General features: G+C 43.0%; 1 protein-coding gene across 1 annotated transcript in view; it reads left to right on the forward strand.

Moving 5' to 3' along the window:
• Positions 1 to 884: 884 nt before the first annotated feature.
• Positions 885 to 21,507, forward strand: part of LOC139640323 (voltage-gated inwardly rectifying potassium channel KCNH7-like) — a 68,186-nt gene continuing 47,563 nt past the window's right edge. Inside the window, exons 1-2 of the mRNA XM_071514515.1 lie at positions 885 to 960; positions 2,117 to 2,347. Coding sequence (XP_071370616.1) covers positions 885 to 960; positions 2,117 to 2,347 — 307 coding nt within the window. The remainder of the gene's footprint in view (positions 961 to 2,116; positions 2,348 to 21,507) is intronic.

Genomic DNA, 21,507 nt, shown 5'->3' on the forward strand with positions numbered 1-21,507 from the left:
GATGTCCAATGTCGTTGACATCATAAAATCAAAGAAATGACGATATTTCAACCGGGGTTAAGTAAACTTTTCTGCCATTTTTTTCAGCTAAACTAGCTTAACGTGAGCGTGGACGACAGCTAAATATGGAGAGAATGAATCGGAGAGGTGTAGTTTTTGGATAATTTAACGTTAACTTAAAGCTGATAGCCTATGTAGAACTGGAGACTGTAATGTTACGACAAAAATTGAAACAGAACGGTAATTCCCTCCACTGTTTGTCACCGGGAGTGTAATATCATCACGGTAACGCGTTACTTAGGCTAAGTAATCCGCTACCACCCAGCTCTGCCTCCACCGTCTCTCCGTCTGGCGCTTTGTCTACGCATCCATGTGGTTTTTCCCTTCGCAGTGTCGGTGTTGAGCCTCTCCGCTCTGCCAGCCTCACAGCCATTGGCCTCAGAGACCATCAGTCTTCCCTTCACAACAATAGACCCTCACACGCACCCACACATACACACACGCACCCACACATACATACACGCACCCACACACAAAACACGCGCAGTGCTTTCGAGGAGCGACGGTGAAATGTTGGTTAAACTGCGGCTTACCGACTCCTTTCTCTCCAGCTTCACGTCGGCGAGGAGCGCGGTGAAGCGTCTGATATGCGCTCGCCCGGGGACGCATCGGAGTTGAAATAAGGGAATAAGGGGGGGTCGGAAAAAGCAGAAGGGGGGAGATTTTTGTGAGGATGACTGACTGGTGACAAAGAAAACGGGGAGCCCCTCTGGCTTCGGCTGTCACCCGCTAGAACTTGATAGAAGGCGTTTTTTTGGGGGGGGACTGGCTTGCTCTTATTTGGACAGCCAAAGATTTTTTTTAATTATTTTTGGAGGGGAACCATGCCTGTCCGGAGGGGTCATGTTGCGCCACAAAACACATTTTTGGGAATAATTATTCGGAAATTCGAAGGACAAAGTGAGTATATTTCCCTTCTGTACAGTGTTGTGTGGGTGCGTTGCGCTGCCTTGTTTGGCTTTGTTTCCTGCTGCATCCAGAGAACAAGTATTTAATCGTTAGGAAACAATATTAGGCCTTCTTTTTCATTGTCAAACGCGATTTTAGTTGATGGATCATGATGGACATAATGTAGTAGACTAATTCTGATATTTCCAGTAATCTCGATATTAACTGTGTGCGTGAAGTTATGAGTCAGACGTCCAGGAAAAGGTCATAATAAGTTAAATAGCCTGTTCCCATATTAAGCAGCAGGTCTGTTTTGTAGTCAAGTAGCGCTGGAGTGCCTCTTCATAGTGCCCTCTTGCTCCAATGGAAATTGGTGTAGTTAGAAAAGGTGCATGTGAGAAACAAGAATTAAGTGATTTAATTACTTCCAGACCATAACCCAGAAATACCTACATTACCCTTATTAATTAAATCCCCCAGTTATGTTTTGTTTTCATAGATTATTCATAAGCAGCGCTGCGTCGCTCCACACCTCGCTGGAGGCCTATTGGATAAAGCAAAGGAGTAACCAACCTCAGTCGGGCAATCTACCTATAAATCTGTTTTTGCAGCTGGAAATGTAAAAAAAAAAAATAGGCTTTTCCTCACATTTTCATTCCTTTATTGTCTGTGTATTAATCTCAAATAGCTGCCTAAACATAGAGGGTGCAATAATTTAGCTTGTATCATCAATATAATTGTAAATTCCCACAACAGCTATTGAGCAGCTCTCACAAAGCAATTCAGCCTGCTTATGAAGTTTCATTTTACATATCCATGGGAACAGCTGAGCACCTATATTTAGGGGTGTAGTGGAGGGTGATCCCATGTAAACTCAGTATACCCACCTTTTTGTTTGTGAAATAAAGATTTAAAAAAATAGAGAATAATAGCATCCTATGTATGTTTGATTTTTTTTATTTTTTTTATTTGTATAGCCATTTTATTTATGTATGTATTCATTTCATATATATTGATATACCCAGATGTTTACTTACCACTACATCATAGTCTACAATATGTCTTGCATGGTGTTCGTGTTTACATGATATTCTGCTCATGAACAAATTAACCCTCTCCTTCCCCCAATCCTCCATTTAATAAGATTTTCCCCTCTACCCCTCCACAGATAAGAAATTCATCATAGCCAATGCCCGGGTGCAGAACTGCGCTATTATCTACTGTAACGACGGCTTCTGTGAGATGACGGGCTTCTCCAGGCCGGACGTCATGCAGAAGCCGTGCACGTGTGACTTCCTGCACGGCGAGTTCACCAGCCGGCACGCCGTGGCCCAGGTGGCCCAGGCGCTGCTGGGCTCCGAGGAGCGCAAGGTGGAGATCACCTACCACCGCAAGGATGGTGAGTGCTGTGGGCAGCGGCTGCTCTGTGTGGGCTTAACTGGAGTGTACGGCACCGCAGATGCAGCCGTTGTAGCAGTCACACTTTTCTCTGTATGCTTGCTGAACATCCCCAAGGAGGGAATTGTTTGGAAAAGTCATGTTTTGTTCTGTTTTCCACCATCACAATTGCTAGGAATGGCCTGTTAATTAGCTGGTTGAGAGACAGTTAAGTTTTGTGTTGCAGTGTTTGACTTTGGTTCTGCTGTGTACCATTCAGGAAAGAATTCCCTGCAGGACAGATGCAGGATGAATGTGTGAAGGGTGACTTTTACAATGTCTGCCACTCCAGGTATGCAGTGGGTCATTTTTAGTACCGAGTCGGCTCTATGTGGAGCATTTAGCAGCAGCCCGGCATCACTGAGTTCACCCGTTTGGAAGCCCGAGGGCGGAATAGCAGCTGTGAATGTTTCCTTCACTGTAAAGTCCAGTTTTGAAGTGATGCAATCGCTGGGTGGCTGGGAAAGCTGTTCATTAGGCTGCACCGCATAGTGCAGCCTGGGTAGGATGTAGCTCACTTCCCTGTAGAATAACGTCAAGAGACTGACGTGTTTGGTTTCACTGTTTGGCTTCGCCTCTGTTTTTGTTCTCATCATTTCCAAAGAAAATAGCATAGCCACTATATACTGTATTCCAGTCATACTGCCTTCATGCACCTAACTTAAATCCTCTAATTGAAGCCTTTAAAAGTCACAGTCAGGTACAATGTTAGCACTAACTGATGTGACTATCCTCTGTAGCTGGCTGAATATGTACTGCCTACCCATAGCTTAGTATAATCTATGGGCTGGCATATGTTGCTTATGAATACTGCACGCAGATCATGACTTGGCATGACAGCTGGTATTGTTTTGATGAGTTACAAGGCTAGCTCCCGAGTGAAAGTTTAAACCAGTCATATCAACTATCCTGGTTCAGGCGGAGTGCATGCGGTGACCTCTAACAATGACATATGTATCCAGATGATTAAGCCTCCTTGCGTAACAGTTAAGGTGTAATCATTGGGCTTGGTGAAGTTTGACTATGGCAGAGATAGGGCTTAATAGTTTTATAAGACCTGGCTGGGGATCACCATTGGTCAGGTCACACAATCATATAAACTATATTATGGCATAAGAGAAGAACTGTGAAATAAGGCTCCTGATCTGGACGATGGGTTAAAGTTTGTGTCAGGTTACAAACAGTTGGATTTCCCATGGTTGGAGAGAGAAACAAGATGGCATCCAGGAGTAGTATGGGATTGCTTTGGCATTTGATGTGTGAAAGGAGCTCTGGGTCAGCAGTGATGGCGACATGTGGTCTTTAAAGATGGACTATTCTTGTGTGTGCAATTCACACTCATGCAGGTATAAGAAAACCTAGTGGGAGAGATGAAACTGTGGCATAGATTAGGTTGAAGATGGTTTACAGAACAGTTAGTAATGATGGCATCCTTGGAGAGATAGCTGTGTGAGGGGCAAAGGTGAAAAGAGTGAGATGGAGCTACAGAATAATACTTGAGGCAATAGGCCTAATCAAGTAACGATGTCTGCTTATGTTTTTTTTAAACGTCCATGCAAGCCTCTATCCTTGAGACTGTCAATGTTACCTATAGCCTATGAATGCAACACTCCCCCTGTCAGTTCCCAGTGCTTGAGAGGAGAGTGTGCTCTAATGCTTGGAGTTGTATGAAACCGCCCTACCACAAGTTTAACATCACACCAGACCATAACACATGTGATGCCTCTCTAGGATAGTGTATTCTCAATCGAGCCAAGCTGGGGGTTCCATCTGCATTGATCTGCTGAGCAAACAGCATTAATGAGGACACAAATACCTTCATGTTGCATTGATCTTCAAAACCGGTGTGTTGGAGAGGGGAAATCAATGACGGCCGAACGCCCTCCCTGCACCGGCTGGCCCCCGGGAGACTTGGATAAAAAGAGCTGGAGGGCTTCTGGCTGTCGGACCTGCAGCGGAAGAAAAGGCCTCATTACCATTCTGAATCCCGTGTTTCTAATTACCTCAGTGTTTTCCTCTCACCTGACTCGGTGCTTTCTCTAGGGAGGGTCATACACCTCTTTCAACCAGGCAAACTGCTCTTATAATCCCCCTTTTAATAACAAGCAAGTAGGGCTGCACAATTCATCACAGATAATCGGATATTGCAATTTTTTGTTTCCACAATTAATAATCATGTAATTCGGCAATATCAAAGTGTTATATTTTCAATTTGCGGTGTGGTATATCAAGCATATACATTATGCATAACCAGTCATAACCTTTCAATGTGCAACATGCACCCATGTGACCAAAAACCAAAGTTCAGATGGAGAAGCAGGCAGCTTCAGTGGGAAAGGAAGAGAGAAACCTTGCATAGAGCATCCTTGGAAAAATACAGCCAAAAGCAAAGTGAAAAATACCTAAAAGTGGATCATCATTTGTTTTTTGGAGATACACTGGTTTTAAACCAGATGACAAACAAGTGCAGATTGAATTTTGTAAGACAGTAAGGATGAAAACAAGGCTTTCTAGCAGTTGCTACTTTGAGGAATAGTGCACTGAAAAAAAAAAGTGAAAATGTATGTTAAGGTGCAAAAGTGCAATAAATTCAGGAAAGTGAGACAAATAATTGTGATTAATAATCCTGATCACAATATTTAGCAAAATGATTGGTATTATATTTTTTGGCATAAATTGTAGCACTGTAAGCGAGCATAGATTCTTTTTTTATTACATTTTGAAGCAACCTAGACCTACAGTTTGGCACTGATCCAGAGCCTCAGTCAGTCCTCATTCTCCTTCCTATCTCCTACCTCCCCCCACCACACACACACACACACACACCTCAGTCCCCATCTCTATTGTCTCCTGCATTGGAATTCCAGGGGAAATGTGATTGCGGCAGGCTGATTGCTCTTCTCGTGGTGGACCATTGGGGTTTCTGCAAGGCAATCTTCTTCTTTTTAATCCTGTGACCCAGGGTCCAGAGAAACGCATCGCCCACTGTCCTTTACAGTCCGTGAAGGAGATTCTGCTCGTCAGCAGAATCTATGGCAGATTCTTAATGCTTTATGATTTGTGCCTCTGGTGAACCTTTGGTCCTTGTGCCTCTTAGCGCACGCATCTCTGTGACCTCTACAATAGAAGTAGCTGTGTGTGTCATTTTGGTGGCAGAAGTTTATTTAAAACCCCTGTACATGACATTTAGATGCTGAGTTGTTCGCTGCGCTTGCTTCAAGTCTAATCTCTTAAACTCGGGACAAACTAGCTTTTCTCAGTGTGGGCTTTGCCATTCTGATTTTGTCCAAGGCCACCCCTCTCAATTTCCCTTCTTTCTTTAAAGTGCCATCCTATACTTTTAATTTACCACCTTAAGAATTACTGTGGTGTGCTGACAGATGTTAATTCGTTAACGGTTATGAGTATAATGGGTTTGCTATAAGTCTACTTATAGGGAACATGTAACTCACAACTCAGTTGCCTAGCATTAGGCCAATGTAATGTGAATCAAGAGAAATTGTTATATAATTAATGTAGTTATATCATCTGAATTAGCCTGTATATTCATCTCACCACCTCGGAATACACAGTGATGCATTTCTGCTATACTGTGGTGTGCTTTGCTGCCATTTTCCCCCATATTGCTGTGTTTTAGTTGTTGTTTCCATTCTTAAGCAATGGAAAACATAAACCTGTGCCAGTGCAAGAGAACAAGAGAATCCTGCGGTAATCATTATGCATAATGTAGTGTGTGTGTATGTTGTGTGTGTGTGTGTGTGTGTGTGTGTGTGTGTAAGGCATTCAGACAGGTGTGTGTAGGTGTTTGTGTGAGTGTGTGTTTGTGTACGTGTGTTTGTTTGTTTGTTTGTGTGCTCTCGCATGCATGTATGTGTGTAGTTGTGTGTGTGTGTGTGTGTCTGTGTCTCCTCAAGACAGAGGAGTGCTTGTGCCTGTGTGTGTGTGTGTGTGTGTGTGTGCGCGTGTGCGCGCACGCGCGCACGTCTGTGTCTTTGTCTGTGTCTGAGTTTTTGTAGATTAGACAATGCAGATCTCTCCACCACCTGTACCCGACTCAGCCAGCCAATTACGAATTTCACCTAATGAAGTGCAAACCCGAGCCAAACACTTGCTAGATAAAAGAATTGATTCACAAACCATGGACAAACAAATTAGCTAGTAATCGTTACAAGTACAAACTTTTTCATTCTTCAAATGTGGGCTTGCAAATATTGGCAGTTCGACTAGATTCTAACAACCTGAAAAGTCTTTTTGAGGACAGCTATTTGTATTTATCAGTGCTTTAGATCTGGTTTTGCAGATATCTAACCCCTTAAAGTAATACTCCATGACATTTTCATGGCCTGGCTTTTTTATTTGCTGTTCTACACTCTGTGTAGCTGTGTTCCAGTGTTGTGTCAAAATTTGTTTCACCAGAAAAATGTGTTTCCTCTGGTGGTGTGTCTTTGCTTCAATTTCACACCAGGGAAGAAAATAGCCGCATCATTTCAGTTTTTTGGATCGTTTTTCTATCACTGACTTTTCAAACCGTAAAACAACGTTTTAAAAACATTTCATGGGATTGCAAAGAATAAGTAGCCTACTGAAAGTATAGTTGCCTCATAAGGAACGGAGATCACACTTCAGGTCAGGCTATACTTTAGTATGCTTGTCATTTATTAACCACATTTCCTCCACAGTAATTTACTTAGGCTATACACATTTTGGCACAACACCGGGAAAGAGCTACCTGGTGTGTAGAACAGAAAATATATCAGTTGGTGCACAGGAAATGATGCATTTTACGTTATCTGAAGCAGCAGCGGTTTGTTTGGAATAAATAGAAGAAGAGCTGGGTGGTTAGCATGAGCAGCGATAGCACCATGGCTGAACAGATAAAGAAAAGAGCGGCATCTACAGAAACTTCAACAGAAAATCTAAGGAAAAAGACGTCACAGTACTGGACACACTGTTTGATTGACAGGTGATCTCTGGGAAGAGCAGAGCAGAAACACCACAGCAATGAGCACTGAGCAACAAAGATGTCCACAAAATAATAAAAAAATAATAATAATGCTGCGGATTGTCACTTTAAATTAATATGTGTATCCCTTTAGATATTTTGAAAGCGTTGAAGGAGCCTCATATAGAGCATCATTTGCTCCAGCTACAGGTGTGAGCAGAGAGAGCAGCCCCAGGAAATAACACATGACAGAGCGTGACAAGCATCGACAAAGCCGTCACTCCATTCTGTGGGCATACAGTAAATTCTGGAACACTGCCAGGGTTTGGCGTTTAGGGTTCACTTCCCTCTGGCACTGGTGTATAAATGAAAGGAACATGCATAGAGAATATTTGGAACATGCTTCTCAGTGCAATTAGACATAACATTATTAAGGAGATGGATTTGCTAGAAGTGATGATCTGTCCTCATCAAAAACAAATGCAAATGGCAAAACAATGACTGGCCAAGATTGCTCAAGCCCCCATCTGTGTCAGATCTTACATAATGACAATGTACTGCGCTTAGATAATGCTAACAATCAATGCTTCTTAGTCTGCTGTGTTTGATATGTGAATGGATGCATTGTCGTCACACCTCATACTTCAGCTTTACAAATAAATTGCCCAGGTTGCAGATTTAGCCTGTAACTCTGCTTGTCTGTTGTTGAAATACAGCTGCATCTGGAAATCACTTGGGTAAAAATAAATAAATAAATAAAAAAACAGTTCTAACCAATGCAACACATATTTATGCAGCAACAATTGCTCTATTTGCCTCTCCATTCAAGTATTCAAATGGAATAATCACAGCGTGTTGGTTTCTGTACTGAAGAGCGCACTCGGGTCCTTGGTCTATCAGGAAATCCATAAGCTCAGTGCCCAGTAAAAGCTCTCAGTCATAAATAACAAACAAGACAGAGAATGTCAAGCTGTAATTGGATTAAAGTTGGTTGTGTTTCACATTGATGCTCGCTGAGTCATCAAGGTTTTCTGCTCACCTTTAAAATGCCTCATATCAGTTTAGCAACTTGAAATCTTGCCTAGTGTTTGGTATCATTGGTATCATTATGTTTGGTATCATCTTTTGTTTGCTATCCAAACAAAAGAGCAAGAATACCTCACCTTGGGGACTGAGATGTTACACTGCGAAAACATAATACGTGTGTAATGGAAACGCCATCGTCAGACCTTGCTCTGCTGTAAAATTGCTTAGTAATCGTTGGGAAAATAAGTGATTGTATGCAGGGCAGCGTAGGTGTTTGGATACATTAGAAAATTCAATACCGGATCTATAGGGGGTGAACTGGCAGCAAACATCAACACACTGCAAACTATGGGAGGCAGTGAGTATGCAAATAGCGGATTAAATTGGACAGTCATTAAAGAAATTCAAAAATAGTTCTTGGCAGCGGTGGAGTAACAGTGCCGCAGCTGTGTAGCAAGAATGTAAAATGTGTTATTTTAAATGTAATATTTTACTATGGCTAGGGCTATATAGCAATCTCAGTCTAACAGCCTTTTTACATTTGATGGTACAAATACAACTCTGTGCTTCTCACAGAGATCAGTTGCATAAATGCCACATTCAGCCGCTTGATATGGATTTACCACTACAAAAACCATCCACCTTAACAAGTCATTTAATCTAGTATTGCATCTTAAAATGTTATTTTCCTTTAAACAAGTGGAAAAACACGCAAATGTGTTGAGATAGTTGTTTCCAATTTTCTTGATATTAGTGGAGTAGTCGGCCTTAGTCTGCCTTGATAGATGATATGACACTGAACTGAAACAAGTGAAACTGCATTGGACACAAGTAGAATTATCTCACCTCATTGGCAGAAATGTTCAATTGTTTTAAGAAAAGAAAAAGATTTAAGATGGAATATGAACTTGCCAAGATGGACATTTTTTGCAGTGTACAGTAGGTGTTATGTAGCCTACATCAACTCCACCTACCTTGAACCAGTCTTTATAATAACAAGTAACAACTGAAGCCAATGTGTGAGGCTCCGTAGCCTCAGAGCAACACGGACAGGATGGTGATATGACTTGGGTTATTTGCCTGAAGCGGCCTGAGTTTGATTGAATGACTCCGGAGCACAGAGAATGGAAACCAATTCTTGTAGATTCGCTGCTGCGCAAACAAGATAAGCTTTTATGCCGTTTCGCCTGCAGTCTCTCTTCCACATCCCCAGGTTTAGCTGTCTTTGAGAGCGTACAGCTTGTGTCTGTGAGAGACATATGCACGAAGGGAGGTAGAACGAGGGACTGAGGGAGAGAAAGAGAGAGAAATGGAGAAGTAGAGGAAGAAAGGAGCAGAGTAGACGCAGAGAGAGTAACGGTGACAACAAAGAGAGAGCGGCAACAACATTGGAGACATGAGGTGGGAGAGAGGGAGTGTGGGGAGGTGGAAAGGAGTGATCGAGCAAAAATATGTGTATTTGTATGTGTGTGACAGAGAGTGACGGAGTGAGTGAGCAAGCAAGAGAGAGAGTGAGTGAATGAGGGAGTCAGAGAGAGAGAGAGAGAGAGAGAGAGAGAGAGAAAAAAAAATTCAGGTGCAGCAGAATATCGGATGGCTGCTTCCATTCCAGGAACGCCCTCTTGAATCCAATCCAGCAGCTTGAGAGCTGGTTCAATTATAGATGGCCCTAGTTCTGCCTACAAGGCGAGGTCTAGCAGCCATCCAGAGAGTGTCTGTCTCCCTCTCTCCAGAAGAGGGGGTTTCCACATCAGGACAAAGCAGATAGACACATAAAAATATACTCAATTGACTAGTCTAAACATTTTGGCATTCATTGTAACGCCCCACCTATCTTGTACTCCAACCAGGTTAAAATAAATGCTACGAATTACTGGCAAGTAGTATTTGACTGTCTGTCTGTCTATCCAGCCAGCTCTCCTCATTTTGTTCTCATGAGCCTGAGAGAGAGCAATGCAGCTGTAATGAACGAGCCTCCCTCTCTCCATCTAAAGGTAATAGATAGCAGGTGACATGGACAGATATGTGTATGCGGTGAAGCCTTCGATTTCCTCTACATTCATGCCTCACAGCGAGTCTCGTTTATAATGAGTCTCTTCGATGGCTTTCCTGGGCCGTCGGCGAGGAGGAGAGGCTACAGAATTACAGATCGGTCATTTACAGGAAGAGGGGATTTTAAGTTAGTCTCCCTGGCTGTTGATTTTTGAAGAAGCCATTGTAAGCATGAGGTTTTAAACACAGAATCAGTGTAGAGACGCTGTGGTTTTCCACCTGCATTTCAAATGTACCTCACTGTCACCACCTACAAATTTTTGAGCCGTTCAGATGATTTTCCTCTTGCCTATCACACTCTCACTTCCCCATCCCTGGAAGAAAATAGTCTGTCTGTGCAGTACAGCATAGTGTTGTCCTGGCAACCGTTGAAGGAGCCATGATATATCATTGTAACTCTCAAATTCAGCATGTCTGCCTATAGGGCTCAAAGCTGGGGAACAGAAGAGACTAGTGGGACCCAGTCACAGGATCCTGGTGTCGCCATTGAAAGCAGAATCAGAGTCGGTTCAAGTTGCCAAGCACAGTTAATGTAAAGGAATTTGACTTGGTGACGTTGGTGTAGAAACATATTGACTTCCACAGCTTCATTGTACATTCTGACACGCACATAAAGACAAAATGATCTCACAAAATACAAAGAAAGTGCAAGGCATATAGAACAGTAAACTCACTCCGCAGATACGCATTCATTTACTGACAAATTACTTTTGAATAACACCATCATTTTGGCGTTCATCTCTATATAAAAGGATCCATATTGCATCAATGTATAGCTTGATAAAAAATGTATAGATGATGACTTTGTAAAAAAGTACACTAGATTCTAGATAGATAGTAAACTATTTCCCTGCTCTTTATGTATGTTATGAGTCATCTGAAGTCTTCTGTACATGCAGTAAGAAGTCTACTTTCCTTATACAGCTCAGAGGTCAGAGGATAAGCCAATGCCTAAATTATTCAACATATTTTCTAGATATAGGCTCTCCACTGCATATATCATTACTCCTTAATATAATTCCACACCATATAATATAATATAATTCTGCTGCATAAATCACAGTAAAGGTCATTACACATTTCACTCTGAATGAAAAGGAGATTAATTCAAACATTAGCATTCAACATTTGCAGAAAATGCTTGACAGAAAAAGGCAAACTCCTGCAAATAAAAAAAAAAAACAATCACCAGTGTTGAATTTTCATGACATACCATATTTTAACAGTGTGCAAGTAGTAACAGGAATACATAATATCACAATTGTTATAGGTAAGAGAGGAAAACAAGATGTACCTGTAGTGGTCTTAAATTTAGAAAAATAGTAAATATGTACATTAACGGACAAATTTATATATTTACTGTTTCTCCACCTTCACCTGAACCTTGTGTTTGGTTCGTAACAAGGACATTCAGATCAATAACCAATTCCTTGGGTGGCTGTTCCCCTTTCCACTGTTTTCCTGATGGGTTATTCTTTACAGTCATAGATCTTGACATCAGCCCCTTCCCGAAGGCCATCCTGACCAGTCAAATGAGCTGCAAGGCCAGCTGCACCTGGCCATTACCTGGGTGACAAGACTGGAGCGTTACTTAATAACACTCACACAAGCATTAACAAAATCCATTTTTAAGCAAACACCTTTTCTTTCTGTGGTTGTAACGTCCTGTCAGTTTGTACCAGGGTTCAGCGGATATGGGATTTGAAAACGGATACAGATATTTTTAGACTGAAGTCACCAGTAGCTGATATTTTGTGCCGATATTCAATATCTTTAAATTTGAGCTTTTCCATGCCAAAAGAATACAAATAATCAGTTTCTTAACCCTAAACCCAAACCCATTAAGCTTAACCCTTTCTAGGTTTTGACCAATATGGGATTTTGAAAGCCGATACTGATATTTTTTTGAATGAAATTGCAGATTTTGTGCTGACATGTAATATCTTTAAATTTCACGATTGTCATGCGATAAAAATTCCAAGTATTCAGTTTACCCCCAGATTTTGATTCTTGCCTGGGTGGAAAAGCCAGAAATGGCATTTAGACCATTTCAGAGATTACTGAAATTCTTGGTCTGTGGTCAGGGAGGAACCTCCATATATATATATATACTGTATGTATACTGTATGTAGGCCATGGTGGCGTTGCATGGCTGGATTAAGGCGGCACGCGCTGCCATGGTGCGATGGCAGTACCACATCCAGACAGCAAACAAAGGGTTCGTCTGACAGCCCCCTCCCCCAGCCCTGCTCCTGCTGCAACATCTCCACCCCCCTCGCCTTGCAGATCCCCCTCCCCCTTGTCTCCCCCCCCCCCCCCCCCCCACACACACACACACCCACACCCACACACACACACACACACACACACACCCACACCCCCAACCCCCACCCACCTTCCACAGCTGTACACCAGGCAGCCCCCGTGCATGGGAGATGCCATTCATGCAGCCGGTATCTGGGAGATAAATGAGAGCTGGCTGGATGGCTGGATTTCCCCAGATTATATGTGTTTATATATATACATTTAAACACACATACATACACATAAACGTTAGGAAATCCTGGTTTCAGAGTGTCGCACGTGAGTGCGGTTAAAAGCTTTATTGATAAGCGTGGAGATTCACTCCCTCCGTCACACACTCGCTTCTGTCAGTGCGTGATTTCAGACCTTGATCCCTGCTTTTCTCCCATTCATAGATTAGATATGCAGAGAGCACATCTGTGAATGAACAGCCATTCAGATTTTTTTTTTCTGTCAGGCAATTTCATTCATTAGATTATGCGTTGGCCTGATCTTTTTCATTCATGAGGGGTTTGTTTAACATGTAGTCAATTTCTAGATGTATTTGCGGGATTTAAAGTATTAGCGAGTTTTCCTCTGAGTGCGCTTTTCTCACCGAGATGTTGCTGGGATTTTCAAAGCGTTCTCCATCCTCCGAGGCGTTGTGGGATGATTTGTAAGGGCAGGGCCGACGCTCGGCAAGGTCATTTATATGTCGATGTTAGGACCTTCATGTCTGGACCCGACAGCGCTCGGTGTCTGACCCTTTAAAAATCAGCTGACTCAAACATTATTTCTACAGGCTGAATTAGGTGAAAGTGTGCGTTCATGAATTGCCCCAGTTTTAGAGCCCCAACACTAAATGCCAGGCTGGGATCAGCACTTTGCGATGCCCGCGGAGTCACTTTGATGGAGATTGAATCAGCAAGCCTTTAGAGTCAGAGGGGACAGCCTACGGCCACTGGCCTGTTTCATCATCGCTACTCTTACTCTCAACAAAAGCTGACATCCCCAGATTATCAAGGCAGGGCCACGTTGGTCCAGCTCTGACATCTCTCTGTGGTTTCTCACTGTCCATTTGAGTCCTCTTCACGCATTCTGTCCAGCGGAGACGGACCAGGACTGTTTGCGTTCTCCTCATTCCTTTGCTGCGGAGATATTGAGATGCTGATTCCTTGAAGTTTTTGACAAAATGAATTAATCATTACAGCGCTGCAATCAGACAAGCGTGACAGGAATTGGAGCTTTTCAACCTTCAACAGTGCTCTTTAATTGCATTTGTTTGAATGTCTACAGGAGCTATCACATTTCAGTAAATTGCTTTTACTTGTATGACTTGTGCCATGCCCTCTTGTCAGCCCAGGATCCTTCAGTGTGGTCTCTGCAATTTGAATTAGCCGTATATCGACTACATCTTTTATTTTCAAACTAATTACACAGATAGCGTAGTTGATGGCAAGAATATCCAGGTTGTACGAATTAGCAAGTAACCGAATAGCCATAGTTCTGTGAAAATGGGTTTTATTTTGTCGCAGGTCTAAGAAAGTCCCTCTTTAGAAGCCGGCTGTGTGGTGTCTTGGCTGCATCAACATCTATCCAGTCTGTATTTTTTTCATATCAATAATAATAATGATAAACAGGTCTATTATTATTTCGTCGCAGGTCTAAGAAAGTCCCTCTTTAGAAGCCAGCTGTGAGGTGTCTTGGCTGCTTCAACATCTATCCAGTCTGTATTTTTTTCATATCAATAATAATAAACAGTATATTTATAGCACTATTCGCAGCTTGCTGCTTGACAGAGTCCACAGTGCCTTCAGTCACCCACCACGATCTCCCAGATAACCTTTTGCAGTGACACCGCAGGGTGCCCAAAGCTTCAGACAGATTATTCCTGTTAATGCTGCTATGCATGGCTTTGTTGTATTCCGTGAATTGCTTAGGCCTTGCTCCGTGACCTTACATTATCTCTCACTCACTGCCACAAATCTGACCTGGCTGGATATGTAAGCCTTTCCCAGCGCCCAGCATGTCAATATAGAGTACGCTCACATTTTACATCACATTATTAGACATAGTGTGATTTATCTGGCACTCTCATCCAGCATGATTTACAGTGAGTGAGCAGGCAGCAGTTCAGTGGCTTGCTGAAGGATGCTGGAGCAGGAGGCAATGTCTTTTTGTGGGGATCAAACCTGTGATGTTCCACTCACAGGACTGTCTCCCTCACCAGTAGGCCGCCCTGCCTCCACTATCAGCTCCAGTCATTATGCACTGACATTTTGTAGCAATCTATGCAGGCTCCGATGCACAGACATTTTTCTCATAGCATACCATCCACATTGATTTTGTCCATCTAGTTTTCCAATCCCCAGTCCTGTTGCAGGCAATATTGGCCACCTCCATGTCCTCAAAACGATGCCATGTATTATTGCCTTAACACCCACCGGCCCTATCAGGTCAATGAAGACAATTGCACACTGGCTCATGGAAGTAGTAATGCACTGATATGGATTTTTGCCCCATTACTGATTTCCTATACTTCTCTATTTCTTGTAGCCTGTACCAGCAGAATAGCCAATATCTTGCATTTTCTTACTTATTTGTATTTGGAACTAGCTCAAGGGAAGCTACATCCACATTTTAGAGAGAACGACTGTCAAAAGAATGATTAAGTTATTTGTTCATTGCTTTATTTTCCAATGTATCAGTTCCTATGGCTTGTGCTAATTGGTCAAAAGAGAGATATTGAATAAGAGTAACATATTGAGCAATGAGATTATAGAAGAGCAAAATGCCTTGCCATGGATCCAATAACAACTGCAAGATCTTTTGGGGTGTGTATAGTTGGAAATAATAGTTAACCACTAGTAGTAAAACAATTGACTTTCTTTTTCCCAGCAGGAACAATACATTGCCACATACATAACATGTATATAACAACATCAGGGTCTTTTGCTGTTGAAAATATTGTTTTAACATCTCGTAGTGAAACATCTTCTTTTCCTTTATTGTATTTTGATTGCATTCTTTGGCTAAAATTTAGTAGTTTGTATACTTTGTATCCCTAAATAGGAGGTTAGTACTTTAGTTGATGGTAGAGGTCTAATGCTTTTCTCCAGGGGGATTTATAAAAAGTAAGCAGGTAGGGGCTTGGTGTCTTGCTCAAGGACACTGCGACAGGATACAGTATCTGTGCTGATGGACACACTTGGCTGCTGCAGGGATTTAACCTGTGAGCGTTTGGTTGCGGGACAGTCTCATGAACCATTAGGCCACCCTGCTGGCACTGAGGATACGGTAACCCCAGGGATAAGGTAGCGCTCTCCCTCCTGGATTAGGGAGCCAACATTAGAGTTAAACAGCTCTTAGTATACCTGAACGTCCCCGGGGGAGAAGGGGAAGGGATCGCGTTTCCCCAGAATGTGAATCAAAAAAGAAGCCCTGCTCCCCCTGAAGAGAAAGCCACTTAGTATGACTTAGTATCCCAGTTGTTCCATCCTAACAATCCTGTATCAAATCTTAAAATCTTATATTTCTCAAAATAGGTGAAAAGACCTATTTCACCTGTTTCAAATCCAATGTGTATCAACAATTTTCTCAAACCAAGTGACAGTATCTTGGAACAAGTCATATCATTACACTAGTGTCAAGATAAGTAAAGTACTTTTTTTTTTTTTTTTAAATCTGCTTCTCATTGGAAACAAGTGACATTATCTCTCACTTGTTAAGATGAACATGAACATTTTCGCACTGTGTAGCGAGCTAGTTATAAAGACACGTGAAATTATGTAGTTGCCCTGACCCTCTGCCGTCGGGTCAAACGAAGAGCAGAGAAGCATAATAGTACAGCAGTGAATGAGTCAGGCAGGCTGACGTGCGGACACGGGGTCAGAGCACCAGGATAACTTGATTTGATGACAATTAGCGGTGTCAAGCTGAAGAAGTTCCCTCCTGAGCTTTTGACAGAGATGGAGGGAGTGAGAGAGGGAGAGAGAGACAATGAGAGATGGAGACAGATGGGGAGAGAGATTGGGAGACAGAGATGAAGAGAGGGAGAGAGAGGCAGGGAAACGTGAGGAGAGAATGAGAGAGATGCAGAGATGGATAGATGGGGAGAGAGAGAGACAGAGATAGAGAGATAGAGAGAGATGCTATCTTAACCCCTCTAGCAGTGCAGCACCAACCAACAGCTCCCTGCTGCTGGAAGCTCAGCTCACATCAGTGTCACTCACTCGTGCTCTCTCACACGCGCGCACACACATGCGCACACACACACACACACACACACACACACTATGTCTATTAAGCCTGGACAAAAAGCACAGGCTGCAATTTAAAATGATTTCAACTGTCTGAGATACTCTTGGCAGTGGTTTCTCCAAATGAGGGCTATCAAGAATCCCATATGCCACTATTCCACAATCACTGTCAGACACAACCAGCAGGCAGATGTTGAACCTGTGTGTGTGTGTGTGTGTGTGTGTGTGAGAGAGAGAGAGAGAGAGAGAGAGAGAGTACTTAACTGGATGCATTTGAATCCTCCTGCTGATCAATGTGTATGTGTGTGTCGCTTAAGCTACCCTGCTACTCTGAATGAGCACACGTTGAGCTGCATTGTCTTAATTATTGATAGTGGAAATAGAATGTAATGAAATTTCCAGCTTCTTGAAACTAGAACTCCTCTCACTGCACTGCCTATTTATAAGTGCACACTCTCACACTCGACAATTCCTATTTGTTCAATTATTTAAATTTCCGCAGAGTGTGCAAAATGTTAGTTGTCGTAACATACAAGGATTCCCCGTGGTCAGAAGTACGGCTCCGCTGTGATACAACGATATAACATCATGTTTAAGATTTCAGCAGCTGTCACCCACTCGGCACAATGAAACAGAACTTCAGTTAAAGGGATAGGTTACCCAAAATGTTCAAAATGCATATGCACAGTATGTAATCTAACTGTCTTTAACACCAAACATGGTAGACCTTCCTCCACCCAAAACAGGTATTTACTCTAAAATATCACCCAATTTCCCACTTATCCACTTCTGGGAAAAATATTTTTTTTATAACTGAATGTGAGACTAACTGATTTGTTAAGATGCATTTGTTAATTTTGCAGAACTTGTAGGTGGTGAGGACGTGGGAGTATTTGCATTATGAAAAAAAAGGGAAAAAATAGATTAATTGAGACATCTTGGACTGTTGATGATTAAGTGTGCAGCAAACCTATAATTTTTAAGATTAGTGAGGATGTTTTTTATTCTACACCATCTCCCAGTCCATGTTGTATTAATTGGTAACCTATGGGTCATCAAAATACACATCCATGACTAGAAAATGCTCATCACTGCTTTACTTGGAGTGGAATGGAAGCGAGAAGAGTATGTGGTGGAAGTAGTGAAAGGGAATGCTTGTTCAAAACCTTTTAATACAGTGTAGTGAGTAGTGAGCCCTCAAGCTTGGATCAAGGTTGAACTGACACAACCCTGATATACTGTACTTAATATAACTTTAGGGAGAGGCGGCGGGACGCACAGGACAAGCGAATTGAGGTGAAGAGGTACGGTGCTTCATAGTTGCTGATATGCCAAACGGGGAGCGCAGCTATTGTGTTGGAAGTTGGACGTGTTTAATTTTCCTAGGGCTAGGATTTGGATAGCTGTGTGTAATGGAGGCGCGCCACTGCGGGAACAGTTGGTCAGTGGATCAGTGGAATATGACAATCTTACTCCCTGAACTTTCGGCATGAACTCCAAGAGCAGTGCTGCTGCTTGTAGTCCAAACCCCAAGGTCAAACTATCCAAATGATGAAGAAGAAGCGTCACACACAAAAAAATAATAAAGGCCTTTTCTCAAGATAAGTTTTGGATGTGTAAGGCACATTCATCTGTCCATCTGTACAAATACATCGTGTTTACTCCATGACTCACGCCTGTGGTTGGACCGGTCATCAGTTTATTGCAGACACATCCATGCCAAAACAAATTGGTGCGAAGGTGACTTTGTGTGTGCGGGACTGTCCGTTCTGTCTTTTGGTTTATCAGGGTTTAAATCGAACCCCCCCCCCCATTACAAGAGCACTAGTGTGTTCACAAGAGCCCGGACGCCGGGACAAACCCAAACCGCCTCGCTCTGGGCTGAAAACGTTAAAGAACCCCTCGGCATATTGTCATGCGGCGCATTCTGTCTGTGCGCTTGGCATCATGAAGTCACGCCACACTGTGCTGTCGTCCTGCCAGGCCATCTGTGTAGCAACAGATTACCAGGTAGGCCCATTAATCCAGGTAGGCCGCGGCGTGTCGGGGAGGAAATGAAGCCGAGTGGAAAATGTTTAAATCGATAAGACCCACGTATCCACTCAGGCTTATGTCTTGTGGCTTGACTTTGACACGCCAAGCTAGCACAGCAATGCAGTAGCAACACAGGAGGCTCACTGGCCCCGCTTGTATTGTAATATATAGGATTTGCTCCGGCTCAAGGATGTCTTTGGATGTTTATGTGGAGGTTTGGCAGTTCTGGGTTTATCAACTCAAGTCACTTTCACCTTGCCAAACTTTGAGATTCCTTTGCTTTCATCGCTCGCTGCAAGTCAGCACTTTTCCTCCCTCCGGCGCCCGCTGAGGATTAGAAACCAGAAAAGAACAGATTGTGTTTCTGTTTCTGTTTTTGTCCGTCACTCCATCCGTCCATCACAGTAGAGATGAATCGGGGAGGGAGATCGCTGAGTCATTCTATTTTCCAATTATTTTTTTAAAGACGGAACTGATTCTTTTGGGGTTTTTTTAATTTGTTTCTAAAGAGGGGGAGATAGCACCGGATGTATCAAGTGAGGGTGCTTTACTGTGTTTTGCTCCTTGCAGCTACCTCTAAATATTCAGGTCAGACACTTTCGCTAAAGTTGTTTTAGTGCCTTTCAAAGGTGCGTTCTCTCATTACACTGCACCATGTAAACCAGCTCCATTGCCTGCTTATTAGATTTAGTTGGACAGGGAACATTCTGCTAATTAAAGCTGCTGGCAGGCTGTGTGTGCATGTGTGTGTGAGCCAGTGTCTGTGCCTGTGCCTGCGTCGGAGTGTGTTCAACTGAGAACTGTGATCCTCGTTTGTGTTTGTGCGCGCGTGCGTGGTCGTCTGTCTGCGTCTTTCTCTATGCCTGTGTTCAACTGAGAAATGTAAATGTTATTTCTGTTTGTGTGTGTGTGTGTGTGTGTGTGTGTGCCTGTGTTGGTGCGCCTGTGTGTTTGTCTTTGACCCTCCGCTGAGGCAGGATATGCAGGCGGACAGGCAGAAATTTGCATCGGCAGCAGCGCTGGGGATCTGTTTGATCTGTCCACTTATAACACATCAGGTGGCCTTCCTGCAGAGAGCCTGGGCAGCCATCTCATTTCTGAGAGAGAAAGAGAGAGAGAGAGAGAGAGAGGAGGAGGGAGAGTGACAAACAAAAAGAGAGAGGGAGAGAGAGAGAGACATATAGAGGATATCGGAAAGGGAAAACAGATCAGGAAGAGGAGGGAGACGGTAAGAGTGAAGGAGAAAGGATGAGGGAGAGACAGAAGGACATAGGAAGGTAGAAAGGCAGAGAGAGAGTGACAGGCAGAGAGAGAGAGAGAGAGAAAAGAGAAGCGATAATGGGAAATGGAGGGGAAAGAGATGGAAATGGAGAATAAATCGTATTAACAGATTGATTTCATTTCAAAACGGGTTGATTCTGTTGTGCCTCATGACACGCTTCTGCATATGTGCTTGAGAGTGATGGAGAAATGAATTGCAGCTCACCCCGCCTCTCTTACAGTAAACGGCAACAATTGCACCGATATCACTGTCGTGTTTGGATGCGGATTCAAAAACAGGCAATAGACAGACATGCAAGACGAGCCAGAGGTTACTACAGAGATCACTGCTCACAGTTGTGATAAGCAATCTAATCTCCACTCATTCCTATATCGCCACACACACACACATACACACACACCACCTACTCCCCTCTCATCTGTATATTGTCGAAACCCACACCTCCCTCTCTCTCCCTCCCTCCCTCTCTCGCTCTCTCTCTCTCTACCTCTGTCTTTCTCTCTCTCTTTCACACACACCCACACACACGTGGAAAACACACACACACACACACACACACCATCTATTCTGCTCTCATCCCTATATTGCTTAAACAAGTCCAACCATTATGCTTTCTAGAACATAATACTTAGCTCCTATGAATTATAAATGCCTATGGATTCCAAGCGGCTTATTTTTAGAGTGCACACATGCATGCCTGCATACACACACACACACACGCATGCGCGCACACACAAACAGCTTTTCAGAGCTGGGGTTATGTCCCCTCATGAGGCATGTAGAGGTTATAGTAAGCGCTATGTAGTCAGTGTGTGTGTGTGCACGTGTGTGTGTCCGAGTTTATGTGTGTGTGCTCCTGTTTGTGCATGCGTGTACAGTATGTTGATGTGAATGGGTTTGTGTGAATGATGAATGCAAATGTGAATGCAAGTGTGACGGTGTGTCTGTGTGTGTTTGTGTATGTGTATGTGTGCTTGGGTGTGTCTAGGTATGTGAGTGCATGCATGGGTGTGTGTAAGTATGCAAGTGTGCATGGCTGTGTGTGTGTGTGTGTGTGTTTGGCGTTACACACAGGCATGAAATTCAACCACTGGGGAGGCATTCAATCACTATATGAGCTTAGCCTCGCCTTAGCCAAAGCTTTTCTCACTGTATACCTGCTAGCAACGCTACAGGGGAAAATAGACCCTTATAGTGCTGTATGGTGTTGGACACACTGCAAAAAATGTTGGAGTGTGTTAAAC

Source organism: Centroberyx affinis, unplaced genomic scaffold (assembly GCF_046629955.1).
Source record: "Centroberyx affinis isolate AG114_WGS23_722 - 3 ecotype Tasmania unplaced genomic scaffold, CSIRO-AGI_Caff_v1 ptg000287l_1, whole genome shotgun sequence".
Classification (NCBI taxonomy): domain Eukaryota; kingdom Metazoa; phylum Chordata; class Actinopteri; order Beryciformes; family Berycidae; genus Centroberyx; species Centroberyx affinis.